Source organism: Pipra filicauda, unplaced genomic scaffold (genome assembly GCF_003945595.2).
Source record: "Pipra filicauda isolate LSUMZ 115617 unplaced genomic scaffold, ASM394559v2 scaffold25_size4600443_pilon, whole genome shotgun sequence".
In the NCBI taxonomy this organism is placed as follows: Eukaryota; Metazoa; Chordata; class Aves; order Passeriformes; family Pipridae; genus Pipra; species Pipra filicauda.
In genome coordinates this window covers 1,636,691-1,652,749 of record NW_024104376.1, presented here as the reverse complement: position 1 = coordinate 1,652,749, position 16,059 = coordinate 1,636,691, and the positions used below count along the sequence as shown (strand labels likewise).

General features: G+C 44.4%; 1 protein-coding gene across 1 annotated transcript; it reads left to right on the top strand.

Annotated features, from left to right (window-relative positions):
- The first annotated feature begins 7,027 nt into the window (after positions 1 to 7,027).
- Positions 7,028 to 15,847, top strand: CUNH8orf76 (chromosome unknown C8orf76 homolog). The gene is made up of 6 exons (XM_027727003.2): positions 7,028 to 7,445; positions 7,538 to 7,636; positions 9,968 to 10,111; positions 10,900 to 11,417; positions 14,316 to 14,448; positions 15,565 to 15,847. Exons 1-6 carry the CDS (start codon positions 7,338 to 7,340, stop codon positions 15,715 to 15,717), a joined length of 1,155 nt encoding a protein of 384 aa, XP_027582804.1. The 5' UTR covers positions 7,028 to 7,337; the 3' UTR covers positions 15,718 to 15,847.
- The last annotated feature ends 212 nt before the right edge of the window (positions 15,848 to 16,059 follow it).

The window sequence follows — 16,059 nt, the reverse complement described above, 5'->3', positions numbered from 1 at the left end:
CCAATTCCTCAGATGCATTGAATTTAGAGAACTGGCTTGGCTGAACAGCCAGTGTGAGGTCAGCTTCATGTGTGAGTCAGTACAGCTGCTCATTGCTGAAGTGTTCTGCCATGTCAGCAGCCCAGGGACGTTCATGGGATTTTTCTCATTAAGGCAGATTGTCTTTATTATGGCATTTTAAATATTTGGGGTGGGAAGAGTTGGGGTGAGTAGGAACCCCCTCCTCACTGAAGTCCCTGTCGGTTGGACATGATGCTTTGTGGCTACTCTGACATGTGCCTTGTCCTCAGAGAAGGAGGGTCTGAGGTAAGAGCTGCTGTCGAACTCTGCATTTCTGCCATTGCCGTCGCTCACAGCTCCCTGCCAGAGGCAGTGCTGTGTGTTCTGCACTGGGTGACTCATCACACCCATCTCCTTCAAGTGCTATGCTGCAGCTGGAGGGGCTCAAGATCTAGTTTTTCCAGCAGGACCTGGCATTGTGCCTACAGACCTATCCCCCCCAAAGATGTTTAAAGCCATAGAGTGGTTCCTGTGCTGTAGCTCACGTTAGTGTGAAACATTACATCCCGAGCTGAAACGGTGACCTACACACACTGCTTTGAGCACAAGTAGTCAGTACAGCTTTGTGCTTGGCCACATAGTTTTACTCAGTTTGGTAAAAACAAAAGAAAGCTTATTCAAGAATCCATCAACTAATGAGGGAGTTATGAGAAGCTCCAGGTTATGTATGCAGTCACCGTTTTGTAAAAGTTACCTTTTCATTTATAGTGTTACCAGCCATTCCAGAATATTGCAGTTCAGTAGATACTTTCACAAGAGACCAGCTGGCCCTGTGGGTTGTTTCCCCTCTCTCAGCCTCCTCTTCCCAGCCTCTTTCATCTTGCATTTGTTTTCATAACAATACTGTCAACTACTATTTTTACGAATTTAAAATACCGAGCTGCTTTGTTCACTGCTTTGTTTTCCTTTGAATGCCAAAAAGTCCCCTCTATAAATTGTTCCCTGTGGGCTTGGCGTTGCTTTGAAATATTGCTGGTGGTGGTCTTCAGTCTCACATGGTGGTTTCTAACATTTTGGTGGTTAAATGACTTGTTGCACTTAAAATACTGTAAAATGAAACATTTCAATATATGTTTCTACTGCTATAATGCTGAACTATAATCATTATGACTAATTCCTCTCCCATGTGCGTTTCTTCACAGGCTCAGTGCTGAGCTGATCTTCATTATCTTAAAATATTTGGTAGAAGAAAGGACGGAACAAGGGAATGAAAGTGTATGTCACACCTAGTTGATTTGTGCCTTTGGGTGAAAATAAGGGTCAGTGTTGGCAGTAATTCTGCTCTTAGTGATTTTCAGTTTTCCTAAATGAAAGCCAAAGAGTGGAAAAAACATAATTTCAGTGAAGCCTGTCTTAAGGGGCTAACATGGAAGAGGGCCAACAAATAGCCTCTAATAGTGATGTGTTTTGAACCGAAGGAGATGGTACAAATAGTATTGCAATTGTAACTGCTCTCAATTCTGAAGTTTGTTTCCAGCAGCTGGCCAGAGGTTCCAGATGAAATCCAGCTGCATGGATTTCTGTGCAGGCATCACACCCGGCACCCCCAAAGTGCAGAAATGGAGGCCCACAGAAGCCCTGTGATGGAAGTGGCTCTTTTCTTAGTGACACCACAGAGTTAAAAACTGCATCATCGATGTATGTTTTATGGTTTTCTTTGCTCTAAATTCATTTCAAGTGCAATAATTGGGGGAAGGGAGCAGTTGTGGGCAAAGTCCATTCTGGATTTCTGCATTTTGTTTGCATGTGTTCGTTGAGCTGTGCTTTCCCTCTGCTGCACCTCACATTTTCTGCAGGCACTGATACTTCTATAAGGCAAATGTGAAGCTGTAGAAGCTGAATTTAATAGCAGTTTCTTTCCACTAGTCCTCTCCAGAGTGCAAAAGCTGCATGGGAAATGAGGCAGTGGAGAATGAACAGTATGGTGGTTTCCCTTGTGGAGGCAGCCTCCCTATGGAAAAGGAGAGTGGAACAGAAAAAGCCCGTGAATTGTGAGGGTCACTGAAGGCCAGTCCTGAAGCTCTGGGTCTATTTCTTCAGTATAGCATATTTTTTTCTAGTTCTTTTGAATAGTTTCTCTTTGTTGCTGCAACACAGCAATATTGTAGGAAGTCAGCTCAGTTTATTTGATGTTGTTACAATAGAAGTCTTAAATGGTGTCCTAGGATTTACCACCAGTGGTACTTAGTTCTGCCCAGTCTTGAAAACCACAGGAGTAAAGTTTTAACCTAGAGAGGTAATGAATCCACTGTGGTCTCTGTGGCCTGGTTTCATCACAAGTAGCAATTAAGCAACCAGCATAATGGTGGCCAGGGCAAGTTAATGAGTTTTCAGAAAAACTGATAAAACTGAAAAAAGGGCACAGAAGAAGGCATACAAACTTCACCATGCCCAACAGAGAGTCATAGAATCACAGAATCATAGAATATGCTGACTTGGAAGGAACCCTGATACGGTTTGAAGCTGGCTCCCTGCCAAGTCTCCAAACCTTACCACAAGAAGTCCCCCCCCCACCCCAAACCTCAGGGAGAAGAGGGAGAAAAACAACTAAGAAAACCCGAAACGAGAGAGAGACAGCTAAAGTGATATATATAAATATATTTACACTTATGTTACAGGTATATACAATTGAAATATATATACAATTTCACAAGGGAACGGGAAGGGGGAAGGGAAAAGGAACAAAACCAAAATAATATATATATATATCCCAATTAGCAGCCCAATATCTATCCACTAAAAGAGTTAGCAAAGAAATAGCTCACTACTCTCCTTGGGACAACGGAGAGTCGCTCCGGAATGATCGCCGGCAACCTCCGTCTCCCAAGGTCGGCAAGGCCTTACCAGGCCTCGCTCCCTAACACGACAGACTCAACAGCAGGGAACCTACACCTCCAAGCCGCCGGAAGGAAAGAGGGCGAAGGCCTCTCCTCCTTTCTTCTTATAGCCTGGCTTACATAAAAATCGTAGGGAATACTGGGTAAATCTGGACCCTTCCTTGGTTACAAACTGGTCACCAAGGAAGGCCTAGCCCAAACCACCACAGACCCACACAGATCATTGAGTCCAAATCCTAGCCTTGCACAGGACATCCCCAAGAGTCACACCATGTGCCTGAGAGCATTGTCCAAATGCTTCTTGAACTCTGTCAGGCTTGGTGCTGTGACCACTTCCGTGGGGAGCCTGTTCCAGTGCCCAACCACCCTCTGGGTGAATCACCTTTTCTAATATCCAACCTAAACCTCTCCTGACATAACTTCAAGCCATTCCTATGGGTCTTACCACTGGTCTTTTGTTTTTTTCTCCAGTTAGATCAGTAGATTGGAGATACCAGCCTTTGCCATGACTTTGGCATCCACCTTGTATCCACAGACCGTCAAGGTACAAGCTTAGTGCTTGTACAACATGGCTGAGTGAAGCAGTTCAGACAAGACACATGGTCATGTCAGTACTGGAAATGTGTAGGCTTGCACAGGAAGATCCCTGCTCTAGGATTCGTTCTAGCATTTGATCACCACATTCTTTCTGTCTTTCCAGAAAACTTTTTTCCACTTTTCATCAGCTTTCTGGTCAAACTCCAGGCATGCTCATTCTGTTCACCATTTATTTCACTAGACAGAAAATAGTTGCAAAGCCTGTTAATAGCTAAACACATCTGTGTGCTGAGCATCCTTTTGGCAATAACAACTTTATTGGGTTTTGTTAGGCCCGAGGGGGAAGGATTATGGCCTAGTTAATATAGCTTGCCAAGGATTTGAAAGGTTGTACTGCCTTAAGGTAGAGAAGGCAAATGAACCATCTTTTGGGAGATTCGTCTTCTCTTGTCTGTCCTAAGGATCTCTAAAAAGCTTTTGGCTTCTTTTAACAACAGTTTGTACTCTTTGGTTTCCATGATGCACAGCCCCTCACCTCCCCACTCAATTTTTGTTGTGTCTTACTAGAACTCACTACCATCATAGTAAGATGTGCTAGAGTTCATGGGAGCTTTAACTGCAGTTTTGTTTGTAGTTTTTAATAGTGATAATCTCTGTTTGCCCCCAGCCATGAAATGTTGTTATTTGTATTACTCTCCCAGTTAGTCGTGGACAATAACCCCTTATGTGTGACATCATGCAAAGAAGATGAAGCTATAAAGAACTTGCCATCTAAATAAAAGGCATGACACAGTGAGACAAGGACACAGTGAGACAATGTCAGCAAATAAAGAGCTACTCCTCTTCTCTTTTCATGAGTGTGTTTAGGGAAAAGCCTGTGTTGTGACTATTGAAAACTAATCTTCCCTCAAGGTAGGAATATTTCACAATGTCTGGAAGAATCCACTTAAGGATTCAGGAGCCGCCCCATCCTTTGAGGAATGCTGCCTGTTGGTCTTACTGCCCTCCTCACTACAGGCAGCGCTCTTGCTTTGAGAAGGGAACTAGTCTCTCTTTTGCTTTCTTCCAAAGGCAGCTCCTTTCTAGCATATTTTAATAAAGCTATAAACCATACGAGAGCTGCATTATTCCCTAGCCAGTGTGTGTAGGTAGTGCCTACCAAGACAGGGCCCTAGTTGCTGAATGAGGTTTCTTTTTTCTACCATGTGTGCTTGATGGTCTCTGAAACGTGTGTGATGTGTGTTCTCCTGGCACAGGAGTGGCTGGGCTGTGGTGAGGACCCATGGAGGCTATCACAGTACAAATAATATCATCAGTAATTAAAGAAGCACTGGAGGACAATTCTTCTGAATTAATGTTTCCTCACAGTAGACTGGGAAGCAGGGTGAAGAGGGGCTTTACGCAAACTCCGTCTTCCATGCTCTGTTATCTTTCCCTGGCCAGAAGACTTGGGCAATAGGACAGCGTGACAAATTCCTGCCTATCACTGGAGTTGTCTCCACCGCCTGGGCTGTCTCTGGGCTCACCCTGACTGCAAGATGAAGCACGGTCGCCTGCCCCTGTTCACCGAGGCTGAAGCTGGGTCACAGCCCCTCGCTGCTGCCATCACGAGGCACGCTTGTGTGAACAGCCACAACAGATAGCTTTGCTGATGCAGGAACTTGCTGGAGACCACAACTTACTGGAACCCATTTGTTTTACTGGTCCAGCGTTCGTGTGCCGAGCTGGTGGTTTAGCCTGGGGTTGGAGTAAGACCTTGGCTGTCTTTTTAGGAAGAGATTCATCTACAGCTTCTTTTTATTCCTGAAGCTGCCTACACAGAACAGCTGCAGCAGCACAGACTGTTGTAGGGCTCGTGTATCTGAGCCCCCTCAAAGCTGCCTCTCCCAGGGATGATGTTTTCTCCTGCATGAAGCCAAGGCTAACAGCACCATGGCAAATCATGCCATGCAAACTCAGGCAAACGGCTTTACTTAAGTACAGTGAGAATTTGTATTTGGCAGCTACACTGATGACTTGGGTCTTAGGGGAGAAACTGAGCAAATCTCCAGTGCTGACAAGGCAGAGGAATGTCCTAAAGTTGCATTTTTTTATTTCTGTAACTAATACATGAGGAGCTTTTTAAATGTCTTGAGGGGAGGCGGGGGCAGGGGAGAGCCAGGCAAGGGAGAAAAGGAGAGGCAATATTATGCCTGTGACTTATGACAGTCAGCTGCTAGGCCCCCTGTGTGGCACTCAGGAATCATGGCTCTCCTATCACTGACTTACCAGACAAAGGCATTCTCTGCATTGCAACACAGAGCCTTTGCAGACCACGTTTTATCCTCAGAAGAAATGATGGCTGAAACCCCCAGCCCTGGAGGACTCTGCAATCCAAGCTGGCAGCCAACTAGCTGCTGTGGGATTTGCCCCTGGGAGTGCCTTGCTCTTTGTGTTTTACTTTGAGCTGGGGCCACATTTCACTTTGATTACTCATGTTTCTTTTTTAGTTTTTCTTTTTGATTTATTCTTGTTTGTCTTTCTGGATTTTTGTGCCTTGTTCATTATACTGGTGTGTTGCAGCGTGACCTGCAGTCCTGGGGTAGTGGGAAAGGAATGTGTGTATCCAGTGTATGTGAGACCTACAGGCGCTGTAACTGTTCAGACACTTGTGCAAACCTCCACAGTCTGACTCCTGTGTGCTCTGCCAGTCCTTGCCTGTGGGCAGCAGGAAGCCAGCTGGTTTTGGTGTGCACATACAAGCAGCTCTGTCCTCAACTACCTTGATACTTGTAGCAGAAAGACTGAAGCATGTCAAGTAAACTTCTTATTCTTTCCAGACTTGCTGAACAGTTTCCTGTGTCCCTGAGAGCTTGTTTGCTAAACAGTAAGTTTAAAAGCAAAAGAAACTTCAACCTGCATTTATTTTTCTGAGCAAATCCACCTGCCAAAGTTGAGTTTCTACCCTGGTATTTACGTCAGGTCATGCTATATTCAGTCATAGCTATGCTGGTATGCAAGGGTATTTCAAGCACATAGAAAGAAAGAAAAAAAACCCTAACAACCCCAGAACACGTTTTACATGTCTACTAGAAGGAAACCTTTACAATTATCCATACAAGCAGTGCTTTGGCCTCAAAAGCTGTTCTAGTACAGAGAAGTTCATTAGTCCACTTTGCAGGTTAAGGAAGAACTTTTCAGCTGACCACCTCCAAACCTGTGTGGTGATTAGATGAGATAAAATGGACCTTCCTGGATGGATGGACAGGCAAGGTAGAGAGAGGAAACAGCATTGTACTACACTTAAAACAGCACTGTGTGCATGGCAGCACCATGAGGCAGGGCAGACAGCTGGGACAGGTACAGCCTCACCTGGGCACCCTCAATGAGCAGCCCTGTGCCTGAGTCTTGACATCCTGAAGGTCTAGGATCAGTCTTCCCTTGGTCATGTCCCCATCTCCCATAGCACAGGGTAGGGGCCTCTGGGAAAGCCTGTTGTGGAAAGCCTAAGATTTCACAAAATCACCAAACTGTTAGGGTTGGAAGGAGCCTCTGGAGATCTAGTCCAGCTCTGAAGGACAGTCACCTAGAGCAGGTTCACACAAGTTTCCCCTTCTGCTTTGGGGCAGAACTGAAACCAAGTGGAGAAGTTATCAAAACACACTCCCCCTCACCCCTGCACTGGCACGGGGGCTGAGATACTCACGGAGCAACTCTACAGTCACGCAGTTAATTTATTGAAGCACACGGGGCTCCGGTTCAGCTATTTATAACGTGATCTTACAGCTCTCCCCTCACAGTGCTCGCTGGCCGATCTCTATTTATTACACGACCTCACAGCCCTCCCCTCACAGTGCCCGCTGGCCGATCTCCTCCCCCTGACCCGGCGCGGGGCCGGCGGAGGGCGCGCTGGGAGCGGCAGCGATGGAGCTGGGCCCGCAGTTCGAGGATTCCCTGTTCTCCCCGAGCCGGGAGCGGCTCTCGGGCGGCGGGGCCGTGGCTCCCAGCGGCGCCAGGCACTGCGAGCCCCAGGTGAGGGGCCGGGGCGGCGGGAGCAGCGCGGGCGGGCGGGGCGGGCGCGGCGCAGCCCGTGACGGGCCCGCGTGTGCTCTGTGTGCCCGCAGTGGTTTCTCAGCGAGGACGGCGGGGACGGGGATGGCGCCGACGGGGTCACGGGCAGCAAGTTCCGGGCGGACTGGGCGTACCGGCGGCGGGACTTTGAGGTATTCCCAGGGCGGGGGCCGGGGGGATGTTGTGGGGACATATCCCGGGGCGGTCCTGCAGCCCCTGGCGCGCTGAGCCGGTGTGAATGTGCGGGATGTATCGCGGCCCGCGGCTCCGGGGGCTGTGCCGTGGTTAGTCCGGCTCGGTGGCTCCTGGGTCGTGGTGAAAGGACGGCAGCCCCCGGTCGGATTCCATCCATCCTGGAGCCAGCACGAGCAAACCATGCAGGAATCTACGCTGCCCCGGAACTGATCCCAGCCCGGCGTGCGCGTCTGAGCAGCTCAGCGTGAGCGGAGAGGGTGTTTGCGGCCGTGGGAGTCGTGGTCAGACAGAGCTTGGCGTGTGGGTTTCTCAGCTCCTGGGGATGATACCATGTCCCACACAGGCTGTCGGATCGCTGTCAGGTAGTAGTAGTGTCGGCCCCATCATTGATCGTCCCGGCTCTCTGCTGCCTCCGCCCGCTCCGGATGGCTGCTTGTGCCTTTGCCGTGCACTGATGGTGCCCGCTGCTGTTCCTGCCTGCTGTAGTCCTAGACCTCTCCTCACTGGGTACTTCGTGCCGCATTCCTCATCATCCATGCTTCCCCGCCGTTTGCAGTCCTATTTGCAGGATCCGGTCTCTGGTTACCTTGTTTCCTTGTTGAAATTAGCGGCTCCTGCCCGTGTTTCAGCTGTAATAGCTTCCTGTTTCAGCCTACGGTTTGCATTTCAGGCTCCCTGATTTCAAAGCCTCAGCTGACTTCTGACTCTACTCCTTTTGCCTTGCCCATTGGATTTTTGGATCTTTTAGTACCTCAGTTGGCACTGACCACGCTGACCATAATGTTATTCCAGCAATACTGCAGTCTATTGTATACCTGAGAGATGTTTTCCACTCTCAGCTGAGATGCCCTGAAGGGATTGATAGAAGTGTGCTGAGGGGAGAGATGCCTCAGGTTGCAGTTGGACGTGCCTAGTGACCCTCAGGAAGAGCAGATTTCTTCTTGTGTGCTGTGTTTCCCTCTCAGGAAAGAATGACACCTCTTCAAATCTGCTAAATGGAACAGACTCTTTTTTGTTGCAGTAATCCATGTTAAAAATGCCTTTGGTCTTACTGCTAACCTAGATCACTGTGGCAGAACAAGAACCAGAACTCGACTGCACATAAAATTAAAGATTTGAAAGCACTGGCCTTAGAAAGGGGGCTGGAAATATATAAATGGGGGCAGTAATCTCTTCACTTTTGTGAATACTTTTTTACTTCAGGCTAGGCTACTTGGTAGGAAATGCCAAGGACAGCAGTGATCTAAGCTGTGCCCATCTTTAGGACTGTAGAATTTGTTTGGGATTCATAATGCCTGATCCTTGCCAGGTTATATCCCTTTGTCAGGTAACAAGGCAAACAGGGTTGTCCTCAGCCCTCTGATCTATTTTCACCAGTGGCTGCTGCACACACTGGGCAAAGAGCTCCCTCTTTTGCTTGAGAGAGAATGTGAGCTTAACACCAGGGAAGAAAAATGTTTCAGCCATTTTGCTAGGAAGTATTTAGGGTATGTCTCCTGAAAGCTTTTTCTGTTGGAGCCATTAAAGTTTGCAGGAAATAATTAAATATTCATTTTGAGAGATAGGAGAATGAGCACTGCTCTTTAATCTTCTCATCTGAGCATTTACACAACGGGGGAGGAATCAAGATTCTAGAGTTAGCATCACTGAATACTTAATTTAATGTATTTAAATGTTAATTGGAGTGCCAGTGAGTGCCCTGAGCATTAAGCTACAGCAGTATTACTCATTCTTGTCTTTTTCCTTAGCCCAATTAATATTTATTTCATGCATGTGAGAACCACCCTACAGGAATGATGGAGATTCAACTTCCTTGCTGTATTCTCTGACTTACTGATTGTGTGAGGTGAGGTCCTTGCAGGTTCAAACCTTCCCATGGAGAATGTCGGATTTGAAACAAGATCCCCCAGATTTAGGATGAGTGCTCAGATCATTGTGTTGGTAGCTGGTAGAAAGATGCCTCGTGTCACATATTACCCAGGTCAGTAAATGATCCCTTCTGGATCAAGGCTGGTGGGAGAGAGGTTGACAGATGTATGGTGAATCCTGCTGCAGCCTAAACATGAGTTAGAATTGAGGCTACTCCTCACCATCTAGACTTGGCTGTGTAGTACTGGGACCTCGTCTGCTGCTGGCACAGGTGGTAGCTGAGTCTGGAGAAATGAAAATGTAGACTTCAAGTCTTGAATTCCCTTTGTGACTGTAGTTGTAAACATACTGTCAGGCTTGCTTTTAAATGAAAATCTCTCACTGTTTTGTTTGGCTTTTCTTCTTGTCGACAATCCCAGAAAGCCCTGTGTGAATACTCAAACTGCCTACAGCTCTTACCTCCCGGCAACATTGCAATGAGACGAGATGTCCAAGAAGGCCAGGCTCGGTGTTTATCTCACTTAGGAAGGCACAAGGAGGCTCTGGGTATTGCAGAAAAAATGGTAAATAATGCAGTCTTTCTTTTAGGCTTTGAACTTAAAAACATTGCCAGTAGTTCTTTTATACAGACCATTTTCTGGAAAAATAATTTTCATTTGTATAATCCTTTAGGATGTTCAATGCTCAGAGTATTTGGTAAACAGAGGGTAACTGTCATTGCAGATATAATCACTCTTTAGAAATCAGAACACCCTGTACCACAATGAGCTCCCTGTGCAGGGAAGCTGGTAGTCCTGGAAGGGACTAAATATCATGCTCTGCCAGGCAGAATTAATGCAATGTAATAGGAATTATAAGAAAGGGGATAAATGAGTGCTTAAATCTTTCCACTATAAAAGTGACAGTTCAAAACTCTCTTTTATTTCCATATGCTTGCTGCCAAACTGCCACCAAGAAGAGTATCTAGGCACAAATCGAGTTTTTCCCATAAAGGAAAAAATCTAGAGGCTCTGAAGTCTGGTGGAATCTTACTGATGCCGTTTATATTATATAAAAGGTATTTATACTGCAAAGAAAGGCAGCTGTATAACACTGAAGGCAAATAAACAAATGACAGCATTTGGGACCTTCTTGCCTTCAGACTGGGACAAAGCAGTCTGAAGGAGGGAATGCTGTCAGATCCGTCATGCAAGATCTGTATCCCATTGTATCATTTAAAATTAAGAGCACCATTTGTACAATTTAAAAATTACCTTATGGTGTTTGTATGTCTTTAGGGAGACATTTTCTTAGACTCTGAAGGATGATTCTGTTCTACTCCTGTTTTTCATCTGTTATCTTTTGTTTCTAGAGAAACAGCGCTACCAACACAGATCACTTAACGACAGTTCTCAACCTGCAGTTTTCCATTTACCAGGGCGTGGAAAATGTAGAAAAAAAGATCTTGTGTCTGCAGCAACTGATCTGCTTACATCCTTTCAACCCCTGGTTCTGGAAATTTCTTGCTGAAGCTTATATGGGCCTTTTACAGAATTTGTCTCCATTAGTCGTTCCAGGAACAAATCTAAATCGTTCTGAAGAGGTTAGTGTAAGTGACAGTCGTTTCAAAACACCGACTGGAAGAGAGATTAATTTGCAGCCTCACCGATCAGATGGCCAGAAAGAAGGCCCTTGGTCCAGCCTTGCTGCAGAAACAAAGGGGGAGAATGCAGTGACTTGTAGCAGCAGCCAAGTGGTGAAAGAATTCCTCTGCACTTTGGGAGAACTGGAAAGGATGGACGAAGGGAAATGCGCAGACTCCAAGTCCTGGAAGCAGAACGTGTCGAAGAAAGTTGGGATAAAGGCATGTGCCTCGTTTATTAGAGCAAGGTAACCATACGTATTCTTAGAATAATGTTAACTTCTCCCAGTCGAGAACAACGTAAAGCATATTTTTCCCAGCCTTATTATTTTCAGTTTACATTATCAGTTTAAATGTTTGTTTCAGAGTTGGCAACACTAACTTAGAAGCACCCTGCTATTGCTGCAGATCTAAAAAGCAAAGCCTACTAGCGTGGTAGCTGTGAAGAGTCTAAATCTGAGTGGAAAGAATAAACCGGTGTCATGCACAGTTGAGAAATAAAGCAGTTTTTAATGAGCTTATAATGTGAATCTTTTCAAGTAATTATGTACAAAGGGATGTGTTCTTCAACAAATGCTCCTGTTAGATCATGGCTGATCCCTGGTCTGATATTAAAGATGCAGCAGCAGAAGTGCCCCAAAGGGAAGGCATAGCCAGTCCTTCTGCGAGTGCCACCTGTCTTATTTGCTTGAAGCCTCATGCTTGAGTGAAAATGTATTTCATAATAATACCCCAATCTGCATAATGGATGAGGTTGAAAAATGAACTCTCTGACAACTGATTGACAGGGCTGCATTAAAATGCTCTTTCCTTTTCTTTCCCCTCATCCTAAAACTCTTGCACACAGCAAAAATCCCCAAAACATAATCTTTCAAAGAGATAATTAAGAACTGGTTTTGTTAAAATAATCTTGGATGTTTTGTTCCCGCTCTTGCCTCTCAGTAATGTATTAGTCACTGAATGTATTTAAAGGCATCTTAGGAACTTCCACAAATGTTTACAGAGAACACTTTATAACTACCCTGTTAGGGCAAGATTTAGGAAATATAAAAAATACGTGCTTTTAACTGTACTCAGACTAAGAGATGGAGACTTTAATTGCTACTTGGAAGAAGTTAACTGATTTAGTACTGATATTGAATATTAAAGCTACGTTCATATTAATAATTTGTGTTGCTTGTTTCAATGTGTATGGTTCAGGATTGAGCCAGTTATAAATGGTGGGATTTCCTTGCTTGGCTGCACAGTATCACAGAGTATTACTGTATTTGCAGATACACTTGTTCAGGGTAAGCTTCCTCCCTGCCCAGGGCTTAAGCATTACATAGGCTGTCTAACATTTTCAGGTCTGCTGGATTTTAAGTGGGATGTAAATGTTGCATAAATATATGTGCAGGATAAATTGCACCTGGGAAAGGGATGTTAGTATTGCTTTTTGTAGAAAATAAGGTTCTGTTTTAAAGCATCGTGAATAGTTGACTCTCCTAGTTTTGAAAAAGAATTGGAGAAATTGTTTTATTTAATTTTTAATGATATTTCATTCTTTTTTACATTGTTTCGATGCAAATTTTGAAACATAAAATTTTATAAATTAAAAATACTTTCCATTTTCACTTTGAATTTCCCAGTCAAAACTTTACTGAATTTACAGATGGTTCATTGGTTCAGATTTGTAAATTTTGATGCTTATAATGCTCAAATGAAAGTTTTCGTCTAAGATCTTGAGTCTTCTCCATAAAAAATGCACACCATTATTATAACACCAGCTTCATTTAAATTCAGTAAATGTGTTAAAAAATTTGTTGTTGTTCTTTATGCATAAAGCTTGAATTAAACACGGTTTCAGCAATAACACAGCTAAGTTCCAATGATCCCTTGGTTGAATATTGTAGAATCATAGAATACCAAGTTGGAAGGGACCTCAAGGATCATCTAGTCCAACATTTCTTGGCAAAAACGATCTAGGCAAGATGGCCCAGCACCCTGTCTGGCTGAATCTTAAAAGTGTCCAACACTGGAGAATCCACAACATTCCTGAGGAGATTATTCAATGACTGATTGTTCTCATTGTAAAAAAAATTTCCTCTCATATCCAGTTGGAATCTCTCTGGAATTAACATATACCTATTACCTTTAATTTTTTCCGTGTGGCTCCTTATAAAAAGGAAGTCTCCATTTTCTTTGTAGCCACCCTTTAAATACTGAAACACGGTGATAAGGTCTCCCCTAAGACTGCTTTTCTCAGTTCTGAACAAACCCAGTTCTCCCAGCCATTCCTTGAATGGCAGGCTTCCCAGTCCTTTGATCACCTTTGTGGCCTTTCTCTGGACCATAATAAATTCTCTAAAACTAATATTTATCCCTACAATAATGCCCATTGTGAATTTCAGAGAGTTCACAGGAAATGCAATATCTCTGAATGTTCCTAGAAGTGTAAAATAAGCACAGTACCTGTTAATCCACCTGACAGGCAAATGTGAGACAAACGTACAGATACCTGAGTATTTCCTCTGATGACATGTTTTACACAGTCCTTGTGTGAGGAGGGCTCTGCGAACTGCCACTGCTCTCTCTGGTTGAGCAGTTGATGATGGGACTCCGTGACATGAAGCTGTGTTGTGAGCACAATGTCTACCCTTCACTGAATGGTGGTGGTGACTTCTGGGGCACTGCTTGAACATAAACTGTGGCAAAAGCTTTTAGAAAATATTCCAGGTTTGGCCTGTGTGGGGAGGATGTTTGATATTTGTCTAAAACCCTCAAATTTCTAGCTTTTCAGGTTACAAAGATAATCACTGCATAGGAAAAAAAACGTGCTGCTGTCTTGTTAGGCTGCGGTAAGGACGTTATGATCACAGGTCTGAGCCTCATTTTGGAATGGTGTGACGAATATATGGGGAGAAAAATGTTTGTGCAGAGCAACCAGAGATACTTGGCATGTTGTTTTTCAAAAATAGTTCTCAGCAGGTCTGTCATAGCACAGATACACCGTACCTGTGGTGGGTTAATACAGGTGTATTTACTTCTTTGCAGTCGGCAAAAGTCAGGAATGGCTGTTTTAAAGTACTACGTTTTGGTTGGTTTTAGGTCTGCCAACTTACTCTTTTGCCAGCCGTGCCAATTTTTAACTGCTTTTCTTTTTCCAGGCTTCTATTTCAGCTTACCCAGTTGCAACAGTCATCCTTTGTGCTAGAGACTAACAGAAAAGGTCAAAAAGAAATTGATGACAAAGTGGCACAACTTGGTTTTGATGAAAACTCCTTGCTGTTGATGACCAAGGTAAGGGGATGTTTTGCTGTGTGCAAGTTCTCAGCTCTGTGTAGACTGGTTGTCCTGTAAGCATGACACTCCCCTGTGCTATTGAACTGTGCCAGGACAGAAAGGAAATTAGCTGGGGTAGGCTGCTGGCAGTGTGTTACCTGGATCTGATAGGGATGCCTACAGAGCTCTGGCCTGCGTCATGGGTGTCTCTCTGATCTGCTGAGATTCTCCTTTCAGGAATGTTCAGGGTTGTTAAGTTTCTCACTGGACCTGTATTTGCAGGTGTGTCATTGCTGTGCATTTCCTGGGATGCACATTTTATCTCAGGAATTTTAGATGCCCCAAAGTGAATCACAAGTCTGAAATGGAAGTGGAGATTACTTTGATGGCCACTGCAATATTAAACACTTCCAGAAAATGTATTAAGTATTTTCAGAAAAAGCCAGAGATAATATTTTACATTTCTTTGTTCTGTTTGAGGTACTGGTTTCTAGTTTAAAGAAATATAAAGGAAGAGAGTAATATTGCATGATTTTATTCATAGAGATTAAACATTTTTAGTGCTGTTTATGGAGCTTCTGACTTCTATCTTAAGGAATAAAAGGGAGCCAGTGAGGTTCTAACTTTGCTCTCAGCATTACAGCTTTAGTTAGTGACAGCCGAGCCACTGCCGGGCTGGCAGTCAGTCTGTGGGATTGCATCCATGAGAGGGCAGTAGCATGCAGGCTATCTCAGGGTTGGAAAAGGCGAAGGAAAGAAACTTCCCTTTGCTCGGACACGCCCCAGGAGGAGTTCAGTGTTGATGCTGATGCGAGATGAGCACTGAATGCAGAGTTGGCACTGAGATTTCCGCTGCTGTTCAGAGTGAACGCCCCCCCACACACCCCGTGCAAGTGTAGCCAGAAGCCTGGAGGGGTTGTGCAGCTGTGAGGCTTGGGCTCAGCTCTCCCTGTCCACTGCAGAATTCCACGGGCAGGCAACTTGAGCATGACCTGGGAGCTTCTCCAGGATGGTGTGTGGTTCACGTGACAAGGGCTTTGCTCATAAAGATCTGTTATTAATGCCATGTTTGCTGGGTTTTTTTCTGCAAGTTGTTTTATTGTTTCTAATCTTCTTTTTTTACTCTTTTTGCAGGTTATGGGGCAGGATCTTATACCAGAAAAACTAAAAGAGGAGTTTCAGGGTGAGGTAAAATGCATAGGCCCTTCAGCATTGTCATCATTGGTAAATGTGTCAGTCATGGAATTTGAAGTCAAATGGTTCGGTAATCTCCAAGATGATTTATGACACTTTGACAGTCAATTCTATTCAGGTATAATGTCCCACCTTTAGTAACTTAAAGGTTTTGTTGTATTTATTCTTGTATCTCCAAATGATTATGGCATGATACATGCAATAAAGTTCATATTGCATTTTTAAGAATTCTTTTTGTGTGTCTTTTAAGAATGGATATATATCTCTGCATTTAAACTCTTAACCTTGCATCATTTTCTGTGTTAACTGATTGTTTGTATTTCAAATTATGAGGAATCCAGTATAAAATCAAGCTTTCAATTCAGCTTTCAGAGGTAGCTTTCCATCATAAACCTCACCAGTTTGTGTTTGAAACACCTGTGATTTTTTTGAGGC